This window comes from Triticum aestivum, chromosome 2D (assembly GCF_018294505.1).
Source record: "Triticum aestivum cultivar Chinese Spring chromosome 2D, IWGSC CS RefSeq v2.1, whole genome shotgun sequence".
NCBI classification, from domain to species: Eukaryota; Viridiplantae; Streptophyta; class Magnoliopsida; order Poales; family Poaceae; genus Triticum; species Triticum aestivum.
The window spans coordinates 588,844,618-588,863,221 of record NC_057799.1 but is presented as its reverse complement, the minus strand read 5'-3'; the positions used below and the strand labels follow the sequence as shown (position 1 = coordinate 588,863,221).

Sequence of the window (18,604 nt, the reverse complement as noted above, 5' to 3'; positions counted from 1 at the left end):
GAATTGGACTAGGGAAGGGGGGCTCCCCCTTCCTTCCTTCTCTTTTTCCCTTCCTCTTTTCCTATTCCATATGGGAGGTGGAATCCTACTAGGACTCCACACTTGGTGCGCCCCCTCCTAGGGCCGGCCTCCTCCTCCCTTGCTCCTTTATATACGGGGGCAGGGGGCACCCCATGGACACACTTGATATACGATATTTTAGCCGTGTGCGGTGCCCCACTCCACCAGATTACACCTCGATAATACCGCCGCGGAGCTTTGGCGAAGCCCTGCGTCGGTGGAACATCATCATCGTCACCACGCCGTCGTGCTGACGAAACTCTCCCTCAACACTCGGCTGGATCGGAGTTCGAGGGACGTCATCGAGCTGAACGTGTGTAGAACTTCGGAGGTGTCGTGCGTTCGGTACTTGATCGGTCGGATCGTGAAGACGTACGGCTACATCAACCGCGTTGTGATAACGCTTCCGCTGTCGGTCTACGAGGGTACGTGGACAACACTCTCCCCTCTCGTTGTTATGCATCACCATGATCTTGCGTGTGCGTAGGAAATTTTTTGAAATTACTACGTTCCCCAACAAGAGCTACCCCGGCGGTGATGTTGTCTTTAAGGACAAGGCGAGTCATCGAGCCTTTCATCGACGACACAGTGGAACTCTCAATTAAAGCACCAATGTCGGTGTCAAAACCGGCGGATCTCGGGTAGAGGGTCCCGAACTGTGCGTCTAGGATCGATGGTAACAGGAGACGGGGGACACGATGTTTACCCATGTTCGGGCCCTCTCTATGGAGGTAATACCCTACTTCCTGCTTGATTGATCTTGATGAATATGAGTATTACAAGAGTTGATCTACCACGAGACCGTACTGACTAAACCCTAAAAGTCTAGCTTATATGACTATGGTAATGTGTGTCCTTTCCGGACTAACCCCTCCGGTTTATATAGACACCGGGGGATCTAGGGTTTTACATAGAGTCGGTTACATAAGAAGGATTCTTCATAATCGGTCGCCAAGCTTGCCTTCTACGCCAAGTAGAGTCCAATCCGGACACGGGTACGGTCTTCGGCCTTCATGTCTTCACAGCCCATCAGTCCGGCCCATGGATAATAGGCCAGACGCCCGACGACCCCTTAGTCCAGGACTCCCTCAGCCATCGTGGACTCCATCTAGTCGAAGGCCGCAGTGGCGGCTAACCGTCGCTTCCTCCGCCAGCAGGGGGCGGAGATCGACGAAATCTTTGCCTCTAATGAGTCCCGAGTCCTATGATGAGCCGGAGTTGCCGCAGGCGGCCATCTACTCAGAACCCAGCACAGAGATCGTGGACATCTCCGGTGGCGAGTAGTGTAGGGTAGATAGGATATCTATGTAGTACGTAGATGTTTATTTTGCAGGGTTTGTATAGATTTGAGATATTTGGATGTAGCGGACAAAATATGAAGGCTTATCGGTCATTGTCCACGGACATGTCCGGGTGCGTCCGCAGATGTACAGCGGGTCGGATTTGCCAAGCCCCGGCTGTAGATGCTCTTAGCCCAGCCAAAAAAAAATCAACGTAGACGAGGGAGAGGAGAAGCGAAAAATCCAGTTCAAATCACAATGATGGCAGGTGTAGACGAGTTATAGACGCTCCCTAAAATTATTTAATGTTTTGTTTAGGCCATGCACCAAGTGCACAATATATATTCGGACAATTACATACGGCCGGTCCAGATAGATAGCCAGTACTACACAGGATGTTTGAGAAGCAGCTACCTAGACACATATTTATCCATTTACTTATTTATTTTGTGTGACACATCTGCATGGAGCGATCACGCGTACGTACGTAGAGCCAGCTTTGCTGCTTCACCGGTACCTCCGGCCACCGCAGCTGCCCTCCCTCTGGCAGTTGAAGTAGGCGGCGGCGACCGGAGCGCCGAGGCTGTAGCACTCCGCAATGTCCCTGGTTACGAAGTTGGAGCGCCACCCTGGTGCATAGATCGCCTGCCGCGCCGTCTGCCGGAACACCACGAACGCCACACGGTGGATCCCCGCCGTCGGCTGCGGTCTCTCGTACGGCACCACCTCAGTTCCTGCATGCACAAACACACAGAGGTCTTTAATGCCGGCTGGGTGGCTTTTTTCCTTCATACTATAAAAGACAAGGATATATACATGTCCTTGATAGATCAATTTCTTACCACAGCTCACGTCACATCGTTCTGGTATGTCTGTGACCAACCTGTATATGCAGGCAAGAAATTAAACTGGGTCAGTTAGCCTAACTAGCTGGTAGTACAAATTAGTGATTTTTTTTTGAGAAAAAGTGAGTGATTTTTTTTTGTAGTGCATGATGATGCACGTACCAGTGGAGGTACTCCCGTTGGGAAGGGTCGCTTGGGCTAGGTACATCAGGGTCTACCATCACCTAGTAACAAATAAACATGGCACACGTTATTTACGCCTGCACGGTGCATTCATGCATGCATGGTAAAAACGAATGATGATCTATGGTAACGTATATATGAGCACTCACCAGCGTGTAGAGTGATCCGGGTTGCCCTGTGATCTGTACCGTCGGCTGGTTCGCCACCTGCGACGGCCTCAGCTCGGACCCATTGGTGATCTCGCGGTTGCTGTACAGCACCCTGAGCCGCGCCGACGCGTCGAAGTAGTCGACCACGTCGCCGACGATCCTCCCGACGATCAGCGGATCCCTCGAGGACATGCTTGATCGCCGCCGGCCGCTCTCGCCTGATATACTTGAGCTGAGGACTCACTTAGGTGTAGATGTGGCTAGCCAGTGTTGCCGTACGTGAAATTAGCTTGGTGTTATATGGCGTATGCAGCGGTGTAACATGCTATTTATAGGCCTCCCAGTGAAATTCCGGCGCACGCATATTATGGTTCAAAGGATACGACGTGTGGTGTGCCTTTTCGCCAGTCCTAGACTAATCAGCGCTTGAAAGATATACCGGATTAAAAGTGTGTTTCCCGCATAAAGTGTTGACATGTGACATCGTGAGAACCTGTGGCTGCTCCCACCTGATTTCTGATCGGACGGCTAGAGTATTGCCGCCATAGAGTACGCATTACGATCCGGCGACTGAATCATTTCCACTTGGCACCAAGTACGGACTTACAAAATGTATGACATGATTCCTGGCCCTTTTTGGAGCAGGACGCAATTCCCTTTTTTAGGGTCAATCTAGCACTTTACTCCCTCCGTTCGGAAATACTTGTCCTAAAAATGGTTGTATTACTACAACCATTTTTAGGACAAGTATTTCCGGATGGAGACAATACTTACCCAAACGCTGTGAGCCATAGCACATTCCAAAAGCAAATAACGCAAGTCATCGTCTGAAGCATTCCAGAAAGAACAATCCCATGGGGTAGCCATGTGTCCGATGATGCCTTATACTCCCTGTTGGGGTGGGTTTTTCTTTTTTTTTGAAACGGAGGCAAAAGCTTTGCCTCATCTCATTAAATAAGGAGTAATACAGAGTTTTGCAGGTTACAGGACCACACCGGTGCAAAAGGATCACACAGAACCAATCATCACCTAGTACATAGTGGGTTCTCATCCTTCAGAGACTGTGAGAGTAATAGGAGCATCCTTTGACAAAAGGATCATCCAGATGACCATCTCATGGCTATTGGGAACAAATCAAATCAGATGGTTCTATTTCTCAACCTTTCTTGTTTGCCTATGGAACCAAGGTCGAAATGATTGAAAATGTCAGCCATTCATAACCACCGATGAAGGATTCCTCGAAAATTTAAGGATTAGCAGTTCTTTTTCGAAATCGATTTCGAAAAAGAATGGATTCGGCTTATACATAGGTTTTCCTTGTCCGTTCTTACTGCACCAAAAGCTAAGAATCTTAATGTGCCCACACGCCTCTTGGCAATACAAAACAAGACATAGAGAAGGTGGGAATCACATGGGCTACTGATTTAAAAGAACTTCTTTCCCAGTAGCTGACAAGATTACTCGATCAAACCCTAGATGCCTTTCCAAATGCGATAAGTGAGATATTTGAACGTTGTGTTCCTCCTAACTCCAACATCATTGGGAACTTTAGTAGAATTCTTATTTCTCCTCTAACATCCTCTGGGCTGCCCTTGCTAAAATGAATAGATGACTTGTCTTGATTGATTCTCTGTCCCGAGGTCTGATAGTTAATTTCAAACACATTATTGATCTGATGTGTCGCGCTGGTATTTGCCGTAAAAAAATAGCAAGTTATCGTAGTGCACCACAACGATGCCTCATAGGTTTTCATCATCCCCCTAATCCTTAAAAGGCAAGACATGCCTTCAGTTGCTAGTAAAAACAAATACGGTGAGTTGAGATCACCTTGACAAATATTCCTGGCAGGCTGAAAATACTCAATTTGTTCCCCATTAAATAACACGGAGAAAGAAACCGTTGAAACCACTCTCATGACAGAGTTTACAAAAATTTGATGAATTCCCAATTTCAGCATCATGGAAACCTTTATGGCCTTTCAGGAGGACGATGCAATTCCTATTCCGCTCATACCATGGGTGGTCGAGCAAACGTGCACTGCTGTGGACGCTATTTGGGCCGGTCCATGCAGGATAGTTCTTCCCGTTTCGGTTCATTTTTTTTGTGTGTTTCTTCCCTATTGGATTATTTTTAAATTTATGACCATTTCAGAAAAAGGCGAGCATATTTTGAAACTCACAATTTTTTTCTGAATAGAGTATATTTTAAAAGTTTGGAACTTATTTTAATATATATTGAACCCATAAGGAAACCCAAAGACCTAATCAAGGACGGTATTCCGTGCGTGTGTGTGCTGACGAACTACTCCCTCCGTTTATAAATATTTGTCTTTTTAGAGATTTTAAATAGACTACCACATACGGATGTATATAGACATATTTTAGAGTGTAGATTCATTCATTTTACTCTGTATGTAATCATTTGTTGAAATCTTTAAAAGACAAATACTTACTGTATCTAGGAACGGAGGGAGTGGTTCTTTTCTTTTCGAGGGTACGTACTAGTAGTTTCGTTGCCAGACACAAGCACGTGATGTCGATGTCGACAGAGAATGATTAGCTAGATCGATCTACCGTATCGGATCAGACGAAAACAACAAAAGAGATACTATGTGATTGGGTCAGCGCGTGCGCGAGAGCGGCTGCAGGGGCAAATGGAGCCATGGTGATGGATATATGTTGCCGCGCGCCGCAACCACGATAGTTCTGCACAGGATGCGTGATCACGTGACCGCTGCGTGGCGTCCACGCGGGCATGCAGCAGCTCCCCTGGCCCGCTTGATGGCGATTGAAAAGGTTTGCACACGCACCAGCACCACGACCACTCGTACAACTCTTCCGTGGCTGGGCCTGGCACCACGACCACTCTCATGACAGAGTTTACCAGAATTTGATGAAGTCCCAATTTCATCACCATGGAAACCTTGATGAATTGCCTTGTAGGAGAGGGATGTGATTCCTATTCCGCTCACACCATGGGGGGTCGAGAAAACGCAAACTGCCCGTGGGCGTCATTAGAACATCTCTAACAGATCCCGTAAACTGTGGTACCGCAAATTTCGTTTACGGGATAGTGTATACCGTATTTGCGGTACCGTAAACGTAGGGGTGCAGAGCGCCCGACCCGTCCTGCATCCAGCTTTGCAGAATCTCATCCCTTCATTACAAGAGTTTAGAGCTGTCAGTTTATTTTGAACTAACTTACCATGTTATGCAGGAGTAGCGGGACCCGCATCTGCATCCCTACGTAAACAACACGAAAGATCAGATCCTTCAACACATCCTGCACAATTTAAACATACTAGTTTCCGCCACATACTTGTCCTGGATTTAAACATAGTTCATACGACAAACTTAAACATACATACTAGATTAAAAACGTAAATCTACTCATCATCCTTCTTGACATGGAGATGATACTCCATGGCGGAGTTGGAGAGGGCTTGCGCGAAGACATACTCTTCCCTGGTCGCCTCGAGCCGCGCGGCGGCCCCTTCTTCTCTTGCGGTGACCACCTCCTTCGCCTCGAAGAACTCACGCTCCGCGGCCCGGAGGCGCTTGGTCGTCGGACAGAAAATGCCGTCGAGGTGGTGGAAGTTCGTCCATGACTACTTCCCGGCGCTGCGCTCCTGTGCCTGCACGCGGCGCTACTCCTCCACCGGCAGGCGGAGGGAGGAGCTTCCGGCCCCGTCGTGGTGAGGGGGCCTGCTTCTGCGGCAGCGAGCTGCCGCGGCCCCCTTGGCCACCCCACCCGCGTCCAACGCTCGCCATCGGGGCCAGCTGTTTTTGTCTGTGCGCGCGGCAAACAACGGCTGGAGGGTCTCGATTTGTCATCGGAAGGGTGCTAAATTGTGGCGGGGGAGAAAAGGGATTTACCGGATGCAAACCCTAAAACGGCCGGGTTTCGATATATATAGCGGATACGCCGCCGTTTTACGGGCCAGGCCATTTTTACAATATCTAATCGGGCCATTTTCTTTAATCCTGTGAAACGACCGGAATTTAACGGTCCATTTTTTTAATCCTGTGAAACGACCGGAATTTAACGGGCCGACGAGCTTGTATGGGATCTGATAGAGGTGCTCTTATCTTAGGCCAGTCCATGTATAAGACAGTTCTTCTTGTTTCGGTCAATTTTGTTGTGTGCTTTTCTCTATTGGATTTTTTTTCTTGTTCTTTTTTCTAATATATTTTTCTTTCTTTTGTTAAACTTTTCCTTTCATTTTCTTTATTGAAATACAAGAAAATTTCTTAAAGTTCACAAAGACTTTCAAATTTCACGAACTAATTTTTAATTTATGATATCTTTAAAAAATTCAAGCCTTTTTTAAAATCAACAACGTTTCAATTTTCTTTATTGAAATGCATGAATATTTTTAAAATTGTGAACGTTTTTTATATTCACAAAGAATTTTAAAATTTATGAAAAAAATTAAATTTATGATAATTTCAGAAAAAGCAAGCATTTTTAGAAATCAACAAAGATTTTCGTTTTCTTCATTGAAATACATGAATATTGTTTTAGGAAAAATGAATGTTTTAAAAATTCATAGAGAATGTTAAAATTCATGAATAAATTTAATATTTATGATCATTTCAAAAATATGCGAGCATTTTAAAAAATGAACAATGTTTTCCACTTTCTTTATTGAAATACATGAATTTTTTTTAAAGTTGAACGTTTTCAAAATTCACAAAGAGTTTTTAATTGATGAACCAATTTTAAATTTCTGATCATTTCAAAAAAATGCAAGCATTTTTCATAAATCAACAACGTTTTTCAAGTTCTTTATTGAAATAAATGAGATTCTTAAATTCGTGATTTTTCTAAAAAATTAGCAAAGAATTTAATATTCATGATTTTAAAAAAATTATTATCATTTCATAAAAAACGCAAGCATTTTTAATCATCAATATCGTTTTTATTTTCTTTATTGAAATACATGTATATTTTTAAAATTTGTGAACGCTTTTAAAATTCACAAAGAATTTAAAAATTCATGAACAAATTTTAAACTTATGATCATTTCATAAAAACGCATGCATTTTCTAAAAATCAACAGCGTTTTTAATCTTCTTTGTCGAAATACATGAATATTTTAAAATTTTGTGAATGTTTTCAAAATTCATAAAGAATTTGAAAATTCATGAAGAAATTTTAAATTTATGATCATTTCAAAACAAATGCAAGCATTTTATATAAATCAACAACTTTTTAAAATTCCTGGGTATATTTTAAAATTTTGGAAAGTATTTTACTCCCTCCGTTCACTTTTATAAGACCTTTTAAACATTTAAGACAGCATCTAAAACAATTTAATTTCAGCTGTTTTAAATGACTTACAAAAGTGAACAGAGGGAATAGTAAATATCGAACCCCTGAGGAAACCCAAAAACCTAATCGGCGACGGTTTTTGCGTGCGTGCGTGCGTATGTAGTACTGTATTTTCGTTGCCGGCACAAGCACGTGATGTCGATGGCGACAGAGAATGATTAGCTAGATTGATCAATTGGATCGGGTCAGTCGAAAACAACAAAAAGGACATCTGATCCGATCAGATCGGGCGAGAGAGCGGCTGCAGAGGGGATATATGTTGCCGCGCGCCGCAACCACGATAGTTATGCACAGGATGCGTGATTCCGTGACCGATGCGCGGCGTCTAGGCAGGACATGCAGCTTGATGGTGATTTTGCCGACGGACGCCTTTCGAACGGAAAGGTTTGCACACGCACCGGCACCACGACCACTCGTACAACTCCTCCGTGGCTGGGCCTGGGAAGCGACAGAATTGACCCAGGAACTTTGTCCAATAGTGCTATAGTGATTTGCGGCTTGCCACTTGGTGACCGCCATTGCGGCGGCGGCGGGTGATATTATCAACTTTCTTTTGTTTTTTGCGAGGGGGCATTATCACATTTGTTTTCAGGAAAAGCATTGCAGGTGAACATGTCTGGGCGCAAATGCACTGTGCAGATACTCTATTTTTCTCCTTTTTTAGTAGGAAAAACTTTCGATCTATTCATCAAACATTATGATAGTATAAAGAAGAGCAAAAGTAACAAAAATTGCACACATGTCCGCTTCGGTAAGTGAGTTTCTCTTTACTCAATAATAGCATATGTATCACAAGATGCACATAGCCGCAAATGGTACTTATTACATTAGAATGCTTTATGCTCGTTTCGGTGATTGTAGTCGTCGCTAGGTGGTCCAAGGACTTGGTTATATTTTTTTTTACCTCTGGTGTTCTTTGTACTGGGATGATTGAAGATGAATAGATTGGAAGTTTATCACACAGGAAAAAATGATCTAAAAAACCATTGTAAATCAAGACAATGAAAACATTGCTCTCCTTTTTACGAACTAAAAAACATCACTCTTTGGCTGCCTGCTCTACCTGAATACATGCCCCCATAACCAATACATGGCTAATCTTTTGGTTGAGAAATATTGGTCACAAATCAAATACACCCTACACACAAAACATCAAAAGTTATTGCTACAACACTAGATACGTTGGGCTACTTATGTGAGTACGACTATCTAACCAAAATTGAACTAGGACAATTTTATGGATTAACAAACAAATTGCATAATGTGTTCGTCTATCAACTGATATAGTGGTGGTGATCTAGCAAGAATGTGTTTTTTTTTCTCAACGGCTCTTATTGGGCATACGGGTATCTCGAACGCAAACCCGTAAAACGGAGACACTATCCGCCTGCGGTGGTCAGTCGCCGGTCGCGGGCCCAGATTTCCATGAGGTCAGGGTCCACGACGACCTAGGTCGACGCCTCGTTGGACTTCGCGAAGGCCAAGCGGGGAGTTTCCTCCCTGACCACCATCTCCTCGGTCGCTACGATGCTCGACGACAACAAGGAGCCGCGGAAGCCGCGGAAGCCGCGGACACCAAGGTAATGGAGGAGGCGCTTGACGGTGTCTTGGACTAAGGGGTACCAACCTAGTTGGCCCACAGTCCATGGGCCGAGCTTATGGCCCACCGATCTCAACAAGGACTCCGGAAGCCTCGAATCCCGACGTGATCAAAATGGACTCTACGAAAGACTTGGCGTGTACTTCAAGAATTGCTTCGGCTGACGACATACATCCTCTTAGATGGTAGTCGACCATATGTAACCCTAGGCCCCCCGGTGCCTATATAAACCGTGGGGTAGGTCTATAGAGACACGTTCACAATCACTATCCTTAGATACTTCATCATCAATATAATCAAGTAGGACGTAGGGTTTTACCTCTTCGAGAGGGCCCGAACCTGGGTAAAAAATCGTGCCCTTTGTCTCCTGTTCACCATTGATCCTAACTCCACAAGTCGGGATCCCCTACCCGAGATCCGCCGGTTTTAGTACCGATGGCACTTGCGTGCCGTCGCGATCGCCGGCGGCACCTCCTCCTTCATGGCCTTGCCACGCCAGAAGTGGCGAGGCAGCGGCGTTGGTTGGTCGAGTGGGGTAGCGGTTGTGCATCGGCGGCGGCGGCTCCTCCTTCACGCAGCACCCGATTTGGACACCGCGGTCCCGCGTGCAGAGAGGAGGGGCATCGGCTCCGCCTTGACGCGCCAGAGAGGCGGCATGTCGGCTCCGTATTGACTCGATGGCGAGGCGACGGCGGATCCTCCTTGTAAGTTGTTTTCTATCTTAATAAATAGGCAAGCAGATCTCCTACGTGTTTTTGAAAGAAAAAGTAGAGCAAAAAAGGTTAAAAAAATTCTACATTAGGGGATGATTTTCTTAATTATGATATAATAATGCAATCCGTTATGGGTTGATTCTTGCTGCAAATATAGGATGCACAAAGCTCATCATTGAATCTGATAGTGTGGTGGCTCTGGAGGCAGTTTCAAATCCTGGAGTGTACTTAGGCACAGATGTGCCAATCATCACGGAAGCAACCCTGTTGGCTATGGATTTCTCAAATATCACTTTTGTTCAATGCTGTAGGGAAGCTAATCTTATTGCGGATTGTTTGGCAAAATACTGCTTTAGATCTAGTGTGCCTGAATTCTGGGATTCTATTGCTCCTGACTTTATTCTTCCACAAATTGTAAACGATATGGCTATTGTTTGAGGAATAAATTTATCTTATGTTTCAAAAAAGAAGATGTCGGATTTTGTGGATGCAGCCAAAATGGAGTACGGGTCGGCTAATGCTTACGTCAACTCCATAAACTTGTATATAGTTGTACTAGCCCTTTGATATGTTATATGTCATTATTTTCATTGCTATTCTGGCTATTTGGGTCATTCAGATCTCTGGACGGAGCCTACATAGATTACATGATGTCTTGAAGGCTAACTTTTTGTAAATAATACATTTTTATTAATTTACATAAATAATACACGGTTTAGATATATTTCACAAATAATACGGCGTCGGCTTGGGGCAAGAAGACTGGAACTAATCGTCTTACTGGTAGATGATTAGTATCCAGTCGCCTCACATCAGGCCGACTGCACCTCCAGTCGTCCTCCCTGAAGATGATTAACTCCAGTCGTCCTCCCTAAAGATGATTAGCTCCAGTTGTCTTCCCTGAAAATGATTGCAACTAATCATCTTACATCTGGCCAATTAGTTTCAGTCGGCTTACCCTAACACGACAGCTGCATGATACCAAATTTATGAGCTAATGGAACTGTATTTGAGCCCATAATTGTATCTCAGCACCCTCGCTCGAGCCTGACCTAATTGTCCACAACACTTTTTCATAACCATGTTCCCGGGAACCCTTTCCCGCCATCTTCTTTCCCGCCAACCCTTTCCCGCCAACCCTTTCCCGCCATCTTCTTTCCCGCCAACCCTTCTGTTCCCGCCATCGTCTTTCCCGCCACCCCTTCTGTTCCCTCCATCTTCTTTCCAGCCGACCCTTCTGTTCCCGCCATCTTCTTTCCCGTCATATTTCTCTTCTCGACTTATAAAACCCCCCTCCCATACAGAAAGGCTGGTAAGCAGTGCATTGTAGTCTCGTCAAGATGTCCAATTATCCTCATTATCCTTTCGATCGTTGTTTCCACCTGAGTATGTTGAAATGTCTTCTGAGGTTAGCTAGCAATTTCAAGATAGACAATAGGATAGTTCATTGGGACGAACTTATCAGCAGTGACACCATACTGAATGAGTTGGCTCACGCATTAGGTAGGTGCGGGTGGCCTGCAAGGACCTTTGAGGAGATACGGAAATAACTTCTCAGGTTGCATGTAAGGTGGAAAAAGCAACAACATAAGGGTGAAACTTTCCTAAGAATTGCAGCAGAGCATACTTATTTATGGATTGACGAAAGCGAAGACGACAGCGATATCTTCATGCCGAGCAGCAAGGCCAAGACACCCACGTCGTCGAAGGGCAAGAGTGACTCATCATCGAAGGGCAAGAGTGTTGCATCGACGGAGGATGACGTTGATGTCTTCATGTAGTTTGTATGTTGTATTACTTAAGCTAAGTCGTACCATTTAATTCCGATGTACTTGTATCTTAATTATCTCTAGCAGTCTTTCATGAAATGTAACTTGATTAACAATGCAAATGAATGGAAATATGTCTCTCGCATACATAGATAAAATATGTCTCTTGCACACATAAATAGATATATGTCTATCGCATACATAGGTAGAATATGTCCCTCGCATACATAGATAGATATAGTGCTAGACAAGCATCAGCCACGTCATCCGCCATGTCGTGGAGGTGGTGGAGGCGGCGGCGGCCACATATACCTGTGGGGTGCCCGAACGTTACGGGAGGAAGCTCAGACCATTCCTGGTCATACCGTGTTTCCTGTGTGGGATGTGGTGCAGGAGTCGAATACATGTCTATCCACTCGTTGTGCTGCGACAAGAAATCATATGTGTCATGCCCACCTTCATAGTCACTATCCCACCCGGATCCGGACATAGACGTGTCATGTCCATACGCCTGATATCCGTAGGACCCTGCTGGATGGAGGAACATAAGTAATCATGAAATACATAGGAACATAAGAATTAATATGAAGAAACATACATGTAGGCGGTGGTTGCATCACGAATCCTGGTGTGGGACCTTGCTGCTGGGGTCCTGGTCGAAACACGTAGCGAGACGTGGGATCCGGCTGGTGCTGCCACACCGAACTACCAGCCTGGTCAGGAGGTGGCCTGGCCGTCCACTGCTCAGCTAGACGTGGACGCGGCTCATGTTGGTGATGTGTGGGTTCTAGTTGACCAGTCGAGTGACGTGGCTACTGCTGGTACATGGAGTGACGCGGGGGCCATTGTAGGGGCTGCTCGTGAAGAACGTCCAAAGTGCGTGTGCATGTGATAGGCCTATACATAGATCGTAGCCTCCCCTCAATGCGCGCCATCCAATTCTGGACCTGAGCCCGATGAACCATTAGAGGTGCAGACGACAGTGAACGCTGAAAGTTCGACACCTCCTCGCCAAGTCCGCGAGTCAACTCAGCCTGAAATTGTCAGGACGATTATTAGGTATGCACGACAAAGTATGTATGAACTACTTGCATTATATAAAGAGAATATATCTTACTGCGTGCTGCCTAGAGCCCGAAGTATCATAACTCGGGTACATATCCGCCGTAGTAGGGGCCAGTATCTCATCTGGGTGACTGTGCTGAACGATGCATAACCGTGTTCCGGTCATGTACCGCTGCAGATAGAGATTGAATTCATCCATTTCAAAGTTGCAATTCTCGTGCCACAGATGTGTGCTCGCAGTCTCCCATTGTGTAACGTATGGCTGAACCCTAACTAGTCACTCAGTAGCAGTCCTGTTAATCCCCTTCTTTGTGATCCTAAAATTTTGGTGTTCGTTGAACAATTAACTAACTGCTTAACTATGGACAATTGTGAAGGACAATGCAATATTGAATTACTAGATAGTACCTGTGGATGTCTCCGTGCAGCGGGGCCTGTGTAGGGGGAGGTGTCTCCAATTGCATAAGACCAAATTGCCTCGTAACCCTCTGCTGGGCCATCTCCTCGACGAAGATATCGAAGATGATCTTCAATTTCGTCATCCAATAATCGGCATCTCTTGTGCACAACACAGACAAACCGCCGGGGTATCTTGCATCTATGGCCTCTTGCGTGTACGGCTGCCAGATCACCCCAGTGTACGCATCAAATTGCTCGTTTAATGTCGTGTAAGCTCGTCTGGTCTGATCAACAGCATAGCGTTTTTGCAGAAAACAAAATTTAGATTGAACCATAGTGTACAAAAAGAACAAAAGTTAGATTGAGACATACCCTGTGACGTGTCCAACACGGACCGAAGGTAGGCATGTCGATGCCGTCAGCATCGAACACGGTATCCATAGGCTCGTCAACACATACATCCGATCATCCTACGGAGAACCTCTCCCACGACCACAGTTGCAGAAATATAGGGCATCCAAGAAGGGCTGACGTGGGTGCCGTAAGTTGGCAGGCGTTGCACATAGCTCAGTATGTAGCCGCTAAGACAGCCGAACTCTAACTCCTCTGTGTGATCTGAGCCGGCGTCTCAGCGCTCGCGATCTCTAGTGCAATAGGGATGTAGCTCACGCTAATAGTGCTGACATGGTTCTCTGTGAACATCACCTTGTCAAGAAGCCACATTATACATGCCTCTAGACTGCGAGTGATCTGTGTCGCATTCAACAGGACCCTTGGATACCCCGGGAACTTCTGGATCTATATTGACCAAAGAGAGTATTAGTACATAGCAAAGGTATCTTCTGTAAAACCAGATGCACGACAACTGGAAGTTATGCGGCAGGGGAACTGACCTGGAAACGGAGCAACCATTCATACTTAGGTCCGTGATTATCCAATGTCAGCGCCGGAGCACAGTCATAAATACCCACGAAACGTTGTGCAATACCAAGCTGCCAATCAGCCACTGCCTCCAACAGTCCTATGGCATGACTTGCCAACGGTAGTCCCAGCAAAAGGGACACATCCTGGAGAGTAGGAGCCATCTCTCCCCAATGGAAGTGAAACGTGTGGGTCTCAGGCCTCCACCGGTGCACTAAGCATGTGAGCAAAGAGGCGTCGATGGCGAGGCGTTTGGAGGTCTCCGTGGACTCAACCAGATGCGTGAAAGGTAAAAGGCCTGCCCATTTCTGAAGGAAATATGCCCTAGAGGCAATAATAAAGTTATTATTTATTTCCTTATATCATGATAAATGTTTATTATTCATGCTAGAATTGTATTAACCGGAAACATGATACATGTGTGAATACATAGACAAACAGAGTGTCACTAGTATGCCTCTACTTGACTAGCTCGTTGATCAAAGATGGTTATGTTTCCTAGCCATAGACATGAGTTGTCATTTGATTAACGGGATCACATCATTAGGAGAATGATGTGATTGACTTGACCCATTCCGTTAGCTTAGCACTCGATCGTTTAGTATGTTGTTATTGCTTTCTTCATGACTTATACATGTTCCTATGACTATGAGATTATGCAACTCCCGTTTACCGGAGGAACACTTTGTGTGCTACCAAATGTCACAACATAACTGGGTGATTATAAAGATGCTCTACAGGTGTCTCCAAAGGTACTTGTTGGGTTGGCGTATTTCGAGATTAGGATTTGTCACTCCGATTGTCGGAGAGGTATCTCTGGGCCCACTCAGTAATACACATCACTATAAGCCTTGCAAGCATTGTAACTAATGAGTTAGTTGCGGGATGATGTATTACGGAACGAGTAAAGAGACTTGCCAGTAACGAGATTGAACTAGGTATCGAGATACCGACGATCGAATCTCGGGCAAGTAACATACCGATGACAAAGGGAACAACGTATGTTGTTATGCGGTCTGACCGATAAAGATCTTCGTAGAATATGTGGGAGCCAATATGAGCATCCAGGTTTCTCTATTGGTTATTGACCGGAGAGGTGTCTCGGTCATGTCTACATAGTTCTCGAACCCGTAGGGTCCGCACGCTTAACGTTACGATGACAGTTTTATTATGAGTTTATGAGTTTTGATGTACCGAAGGAGTTCGGAGTCCCGGATGAGATCGGGGACATGACGAGGAGTCTCGAAATGGTCGAGAAGTAAAGATCGATATATTGGACGACTATATTCGGACATCGGAAAGGTTCCGAGTGATTTGGGTATTTTTCGGAGTACCGGAGAGTTACGAGAATTCGTATTGGGCCTTAATGGGCCATACGGGAAAGGAGAGAAAGGCTCCAAAGGGTGGCCGCACCCCTCCCCATGGACTAGTCCGAATTGGACTAGGGAAGGGGGGCGCCCCCTTCCTTCTCCTTCTCCCTTCCCTTCTCCTACTCCAACAAGGAAAGGAGGAGTCCTACTCCCGGTGGGAGTAGGACTCCCCCCTTGGCGCGCCCTCCTCCTAGGCCGGCGGCCTCCCCCCTTGCTCCTTTATATACGAGGGCAGGGGGGCACCCCATGGACACACAATTGATCATTGATCTCTTAGCCGTGTGCGGTGCCCCCTCCACCAGATTACACCTCGATAATATCGTAGCGGTGCTTAGGCGAAGCCCTGCGTCGGTAGAACATCATCATTGTCACCACGCCATCGTGCTGACGAAACTCTCCCTCAACACTCGGCTGGATCGGAGTTCGAGGGACGTCATCGAGCTGAACGTGTGCTGAACTCGAAGGTGCTGTGCGTTCGGTACTTGATCGGTCGGATCGTGAAGACGTACGACTACATCAACCGCGTTGTGTTAACGCTTCCGCTTTTGGTCTACGAGGGTACATGGACAACACTCTTCCCTCTCGTTGCTATGCATCACCATGATCTTGCGTGTGCGTAGGAAATTTTTGAAATTACTACGTTTCCCAACAATTTCAACCTGCATGTCAGGACAAAACAGTTAGTGTGTCTCATTAATATACATGCTTGAAGGAAATAACCAAATCACGTACCGATGAACCGATCCCTCATGTATCTTCCAGTCTTCCTTTTGAGTGCGTGTGACCAGCGCCTCAAGCTTGCGCTCAGAACCTATCGCAGCACGATGCTTTCTATCAATGTCCGCACTAAGCAACCCCATTCCCGCCATTCCTGCATATACAAATTTCAAACATAATGCCACACTTAATACAAATTTCAAACATAGTGCCACACTTAATACAAATTTAGAACATAGTGCCATACTTATTGCAAATTTAGAACATAGTGCCACACTTAATATAAATTTCAAACATAGTGCCACACTTAATACAAATTTAGAACTTAGTGCCTAGCTTCTCCCTCTCCCTCTTCCTCCTCTTCCTCCTCTTGCTCTTTCTCCTCGTCCCCGATTCCCTCATCCACTCCCAGTACCACTGGCAGTGACGAAAGTAGGACAATTAGTGTCCCTATGGCCAAATTCATTGCATAAAATGCATTGCATACTGGCACCTCTCGCTTCAGATTCATCCATATCATTCCGGATGCGCCGACACTGTCGCCTACCTCTACTTGTACGCATATTCTCTGGGTATGGAATGTACCGCCCTTCAACAGGATTAACGGTGTTGGAGTTACCCATTGGGTGAAATCCCAACAACTCACCTGTCCAGGTATTGAGGACGGGACTCTTTTAGAAAATATGGAGATACGAACGATATTGCGTCCATTCCAAACTGCCCGCAAGCAGCAAGTACATGGGAGCATGGTAGGTGAAGCAACTTTGGTTTGTTGCATGTGCACTCACACATTGGCCAGACTTCATTTCCAATTTTGACCTCATGCGCCCTCAGCTCATTTTCACAGCCGAATTTGTTGTTAGCTAAGCAGACCTCAAACGTTCTTTCTTGATTACCAATGGGGACTACAGTGTGTGACCTAGCTTTTTGCATCTTTTCTTCCATGTACTTCATAATACTTTCACAGTAACGTGTGCTTGGGTTGTTCAAGATATGTTGTTTTGCTTTTTGACGTATATCTTTGAAATACTTCACGGTGCCATAGAAAATATCCTCAACAATGGTTGTAAGTTGCAATGCACGGTTTCCTCTGAGGACAAAGTTGTATGTTTCTGCGAGATTGGTAGTCATGACACCATACCTTGCTCCACGTGTGTCATGCAGCAAAGAACACCTCTCTAGAGGCTCATGCTCTATCCACTGCTCGAAGGTTTTAATCGACCTCCCGAGCCTTCTCCTAGTACCAGGTAGGTTAAATCCTGGCAAGTCACAAAGTCCAACAGGCTCCTCCTCCACAACCGCTGTTCCAGTTGCTAACTGTGCTGCTACTGCCTCAACATGTGCTCTCATCGTTGCATCTCTTGCAGCTTTCCTGTCCCTAACGTGTCTCTGCGTGCACACATTAAGTCTGTCACGTATCAAATTGTACTTCCATAGCTGGTTCTGCTTGTAGAGTTTTTTGAACAGATTCATTAGGTTCTAATTTCTGAACTGCGAGAAGAAATTAGCCCCCAGATGGCGCATGCACCAACGGCTCTGCAAGTTCTGCCATGTAGTTTGTTCCTCAGGACCAGGGTTTATCAATATCTTTATCGCACTGAGTATACCTGCATGCCTGTCTGAAGGATGCAAACATTGGGCTTATCCTTCACAACTGCTACTTTCAATTGTTTGAAGAACCATGTCCAACTTTCAATGTTCTCACTCTCCACAAATGCAAATGCGAGTGGTACACTTAATTTTGTTCGTCTTGACCAATGGCTGTCAGGATTTGACCCTTGTACTTGCGAGTGAGAAAAGTGCCATCTACACATATCACCGGTCGACAATGGCTGAAAGCTTCGATGCATACACCAAAAGAGAAGAACAGTCGATGCATCACCCTCACAGTTGGGAACTCTGGCATGAAGAGGTCTTGGATGTCGACATAGGTGCCACCGGTCCTGCAGCGTGTGGAGAAGCCGGACAACAGAGTCATATGCATCAAAAAAAGAACCAAATATGGTCTCAAGCGCCCTATGCTTAGCCCTTCAAGCCTTAACATAAGAAATTATGTATTTGAACATGACGAATACTTTTGTCTGGATAGCCTTCACTTCCATCGATTTGCACTTCACTATCTCGCTGTAAAGCAACCGAGCAATAAGCATGGACGAAAGGTTGGCATGATCTTGAGGGATGCAGGGAATAAGACATGTG

The 18,604-nt window shown here is 45.5% G+C and overlaps 1 protein-coding gene across 1 annotated transcript; it reads right to left on the bottom strand.

Moving 5' to 3' along the window:
* Positions 1 to 1,822: 1,822 nt before the first annotated feature.
* On the bottom strand, positions 1,823 to 2,709 carry LOC123050193 (protein FLOWERING LOCUS T-like). Its single transcript, XM_044473021.1, has 4 exons — positions 2,518 to 2,709; positions 2,348 to 2,409; positions 2,183 to 2,223; positions 1,823 to 2,074 (listed from the first exon to the last, which is right to left on the bottom strand). The coding sequence occupies exons 1-4, from the start codon at positions 2,707 to 2,709 to the stop codon at positions 1,848 to 1,850; spliced, it is 522 nt and encodes a 173-aa protein (XP_044328956.1). The 3' UTR covers positions 1,823 to 1,847.
* Positions 2,710 to 18,604: the final 15,895 nt, after the last annotated feature.

Bases quoted from the DNA above. Each gene is read 5' to 3' on its own strand.
- LOC123050193 (XM_044473021.1), bottom strand. From the start codon at position 2,709: ATGTCCTCGAGGGATCCGCTGATCGTCGGGAGGATCGTCGGCGACGTG. The intron at 2,410-2,517 runs GTGAGTGCTCAT...ATTTGTTACTAG, and splicing joins CCGGATCACTCTACACGCTG to GTGATGGTAGACCCTGATGT. The intron at 2,075-2,182 runs GTAAGAAATTGA...TTGTGCATGCAG, and splicing joins ACGATGTGACGTGAGCTGTG to GAACTGAGGTGGTGCCGTAC.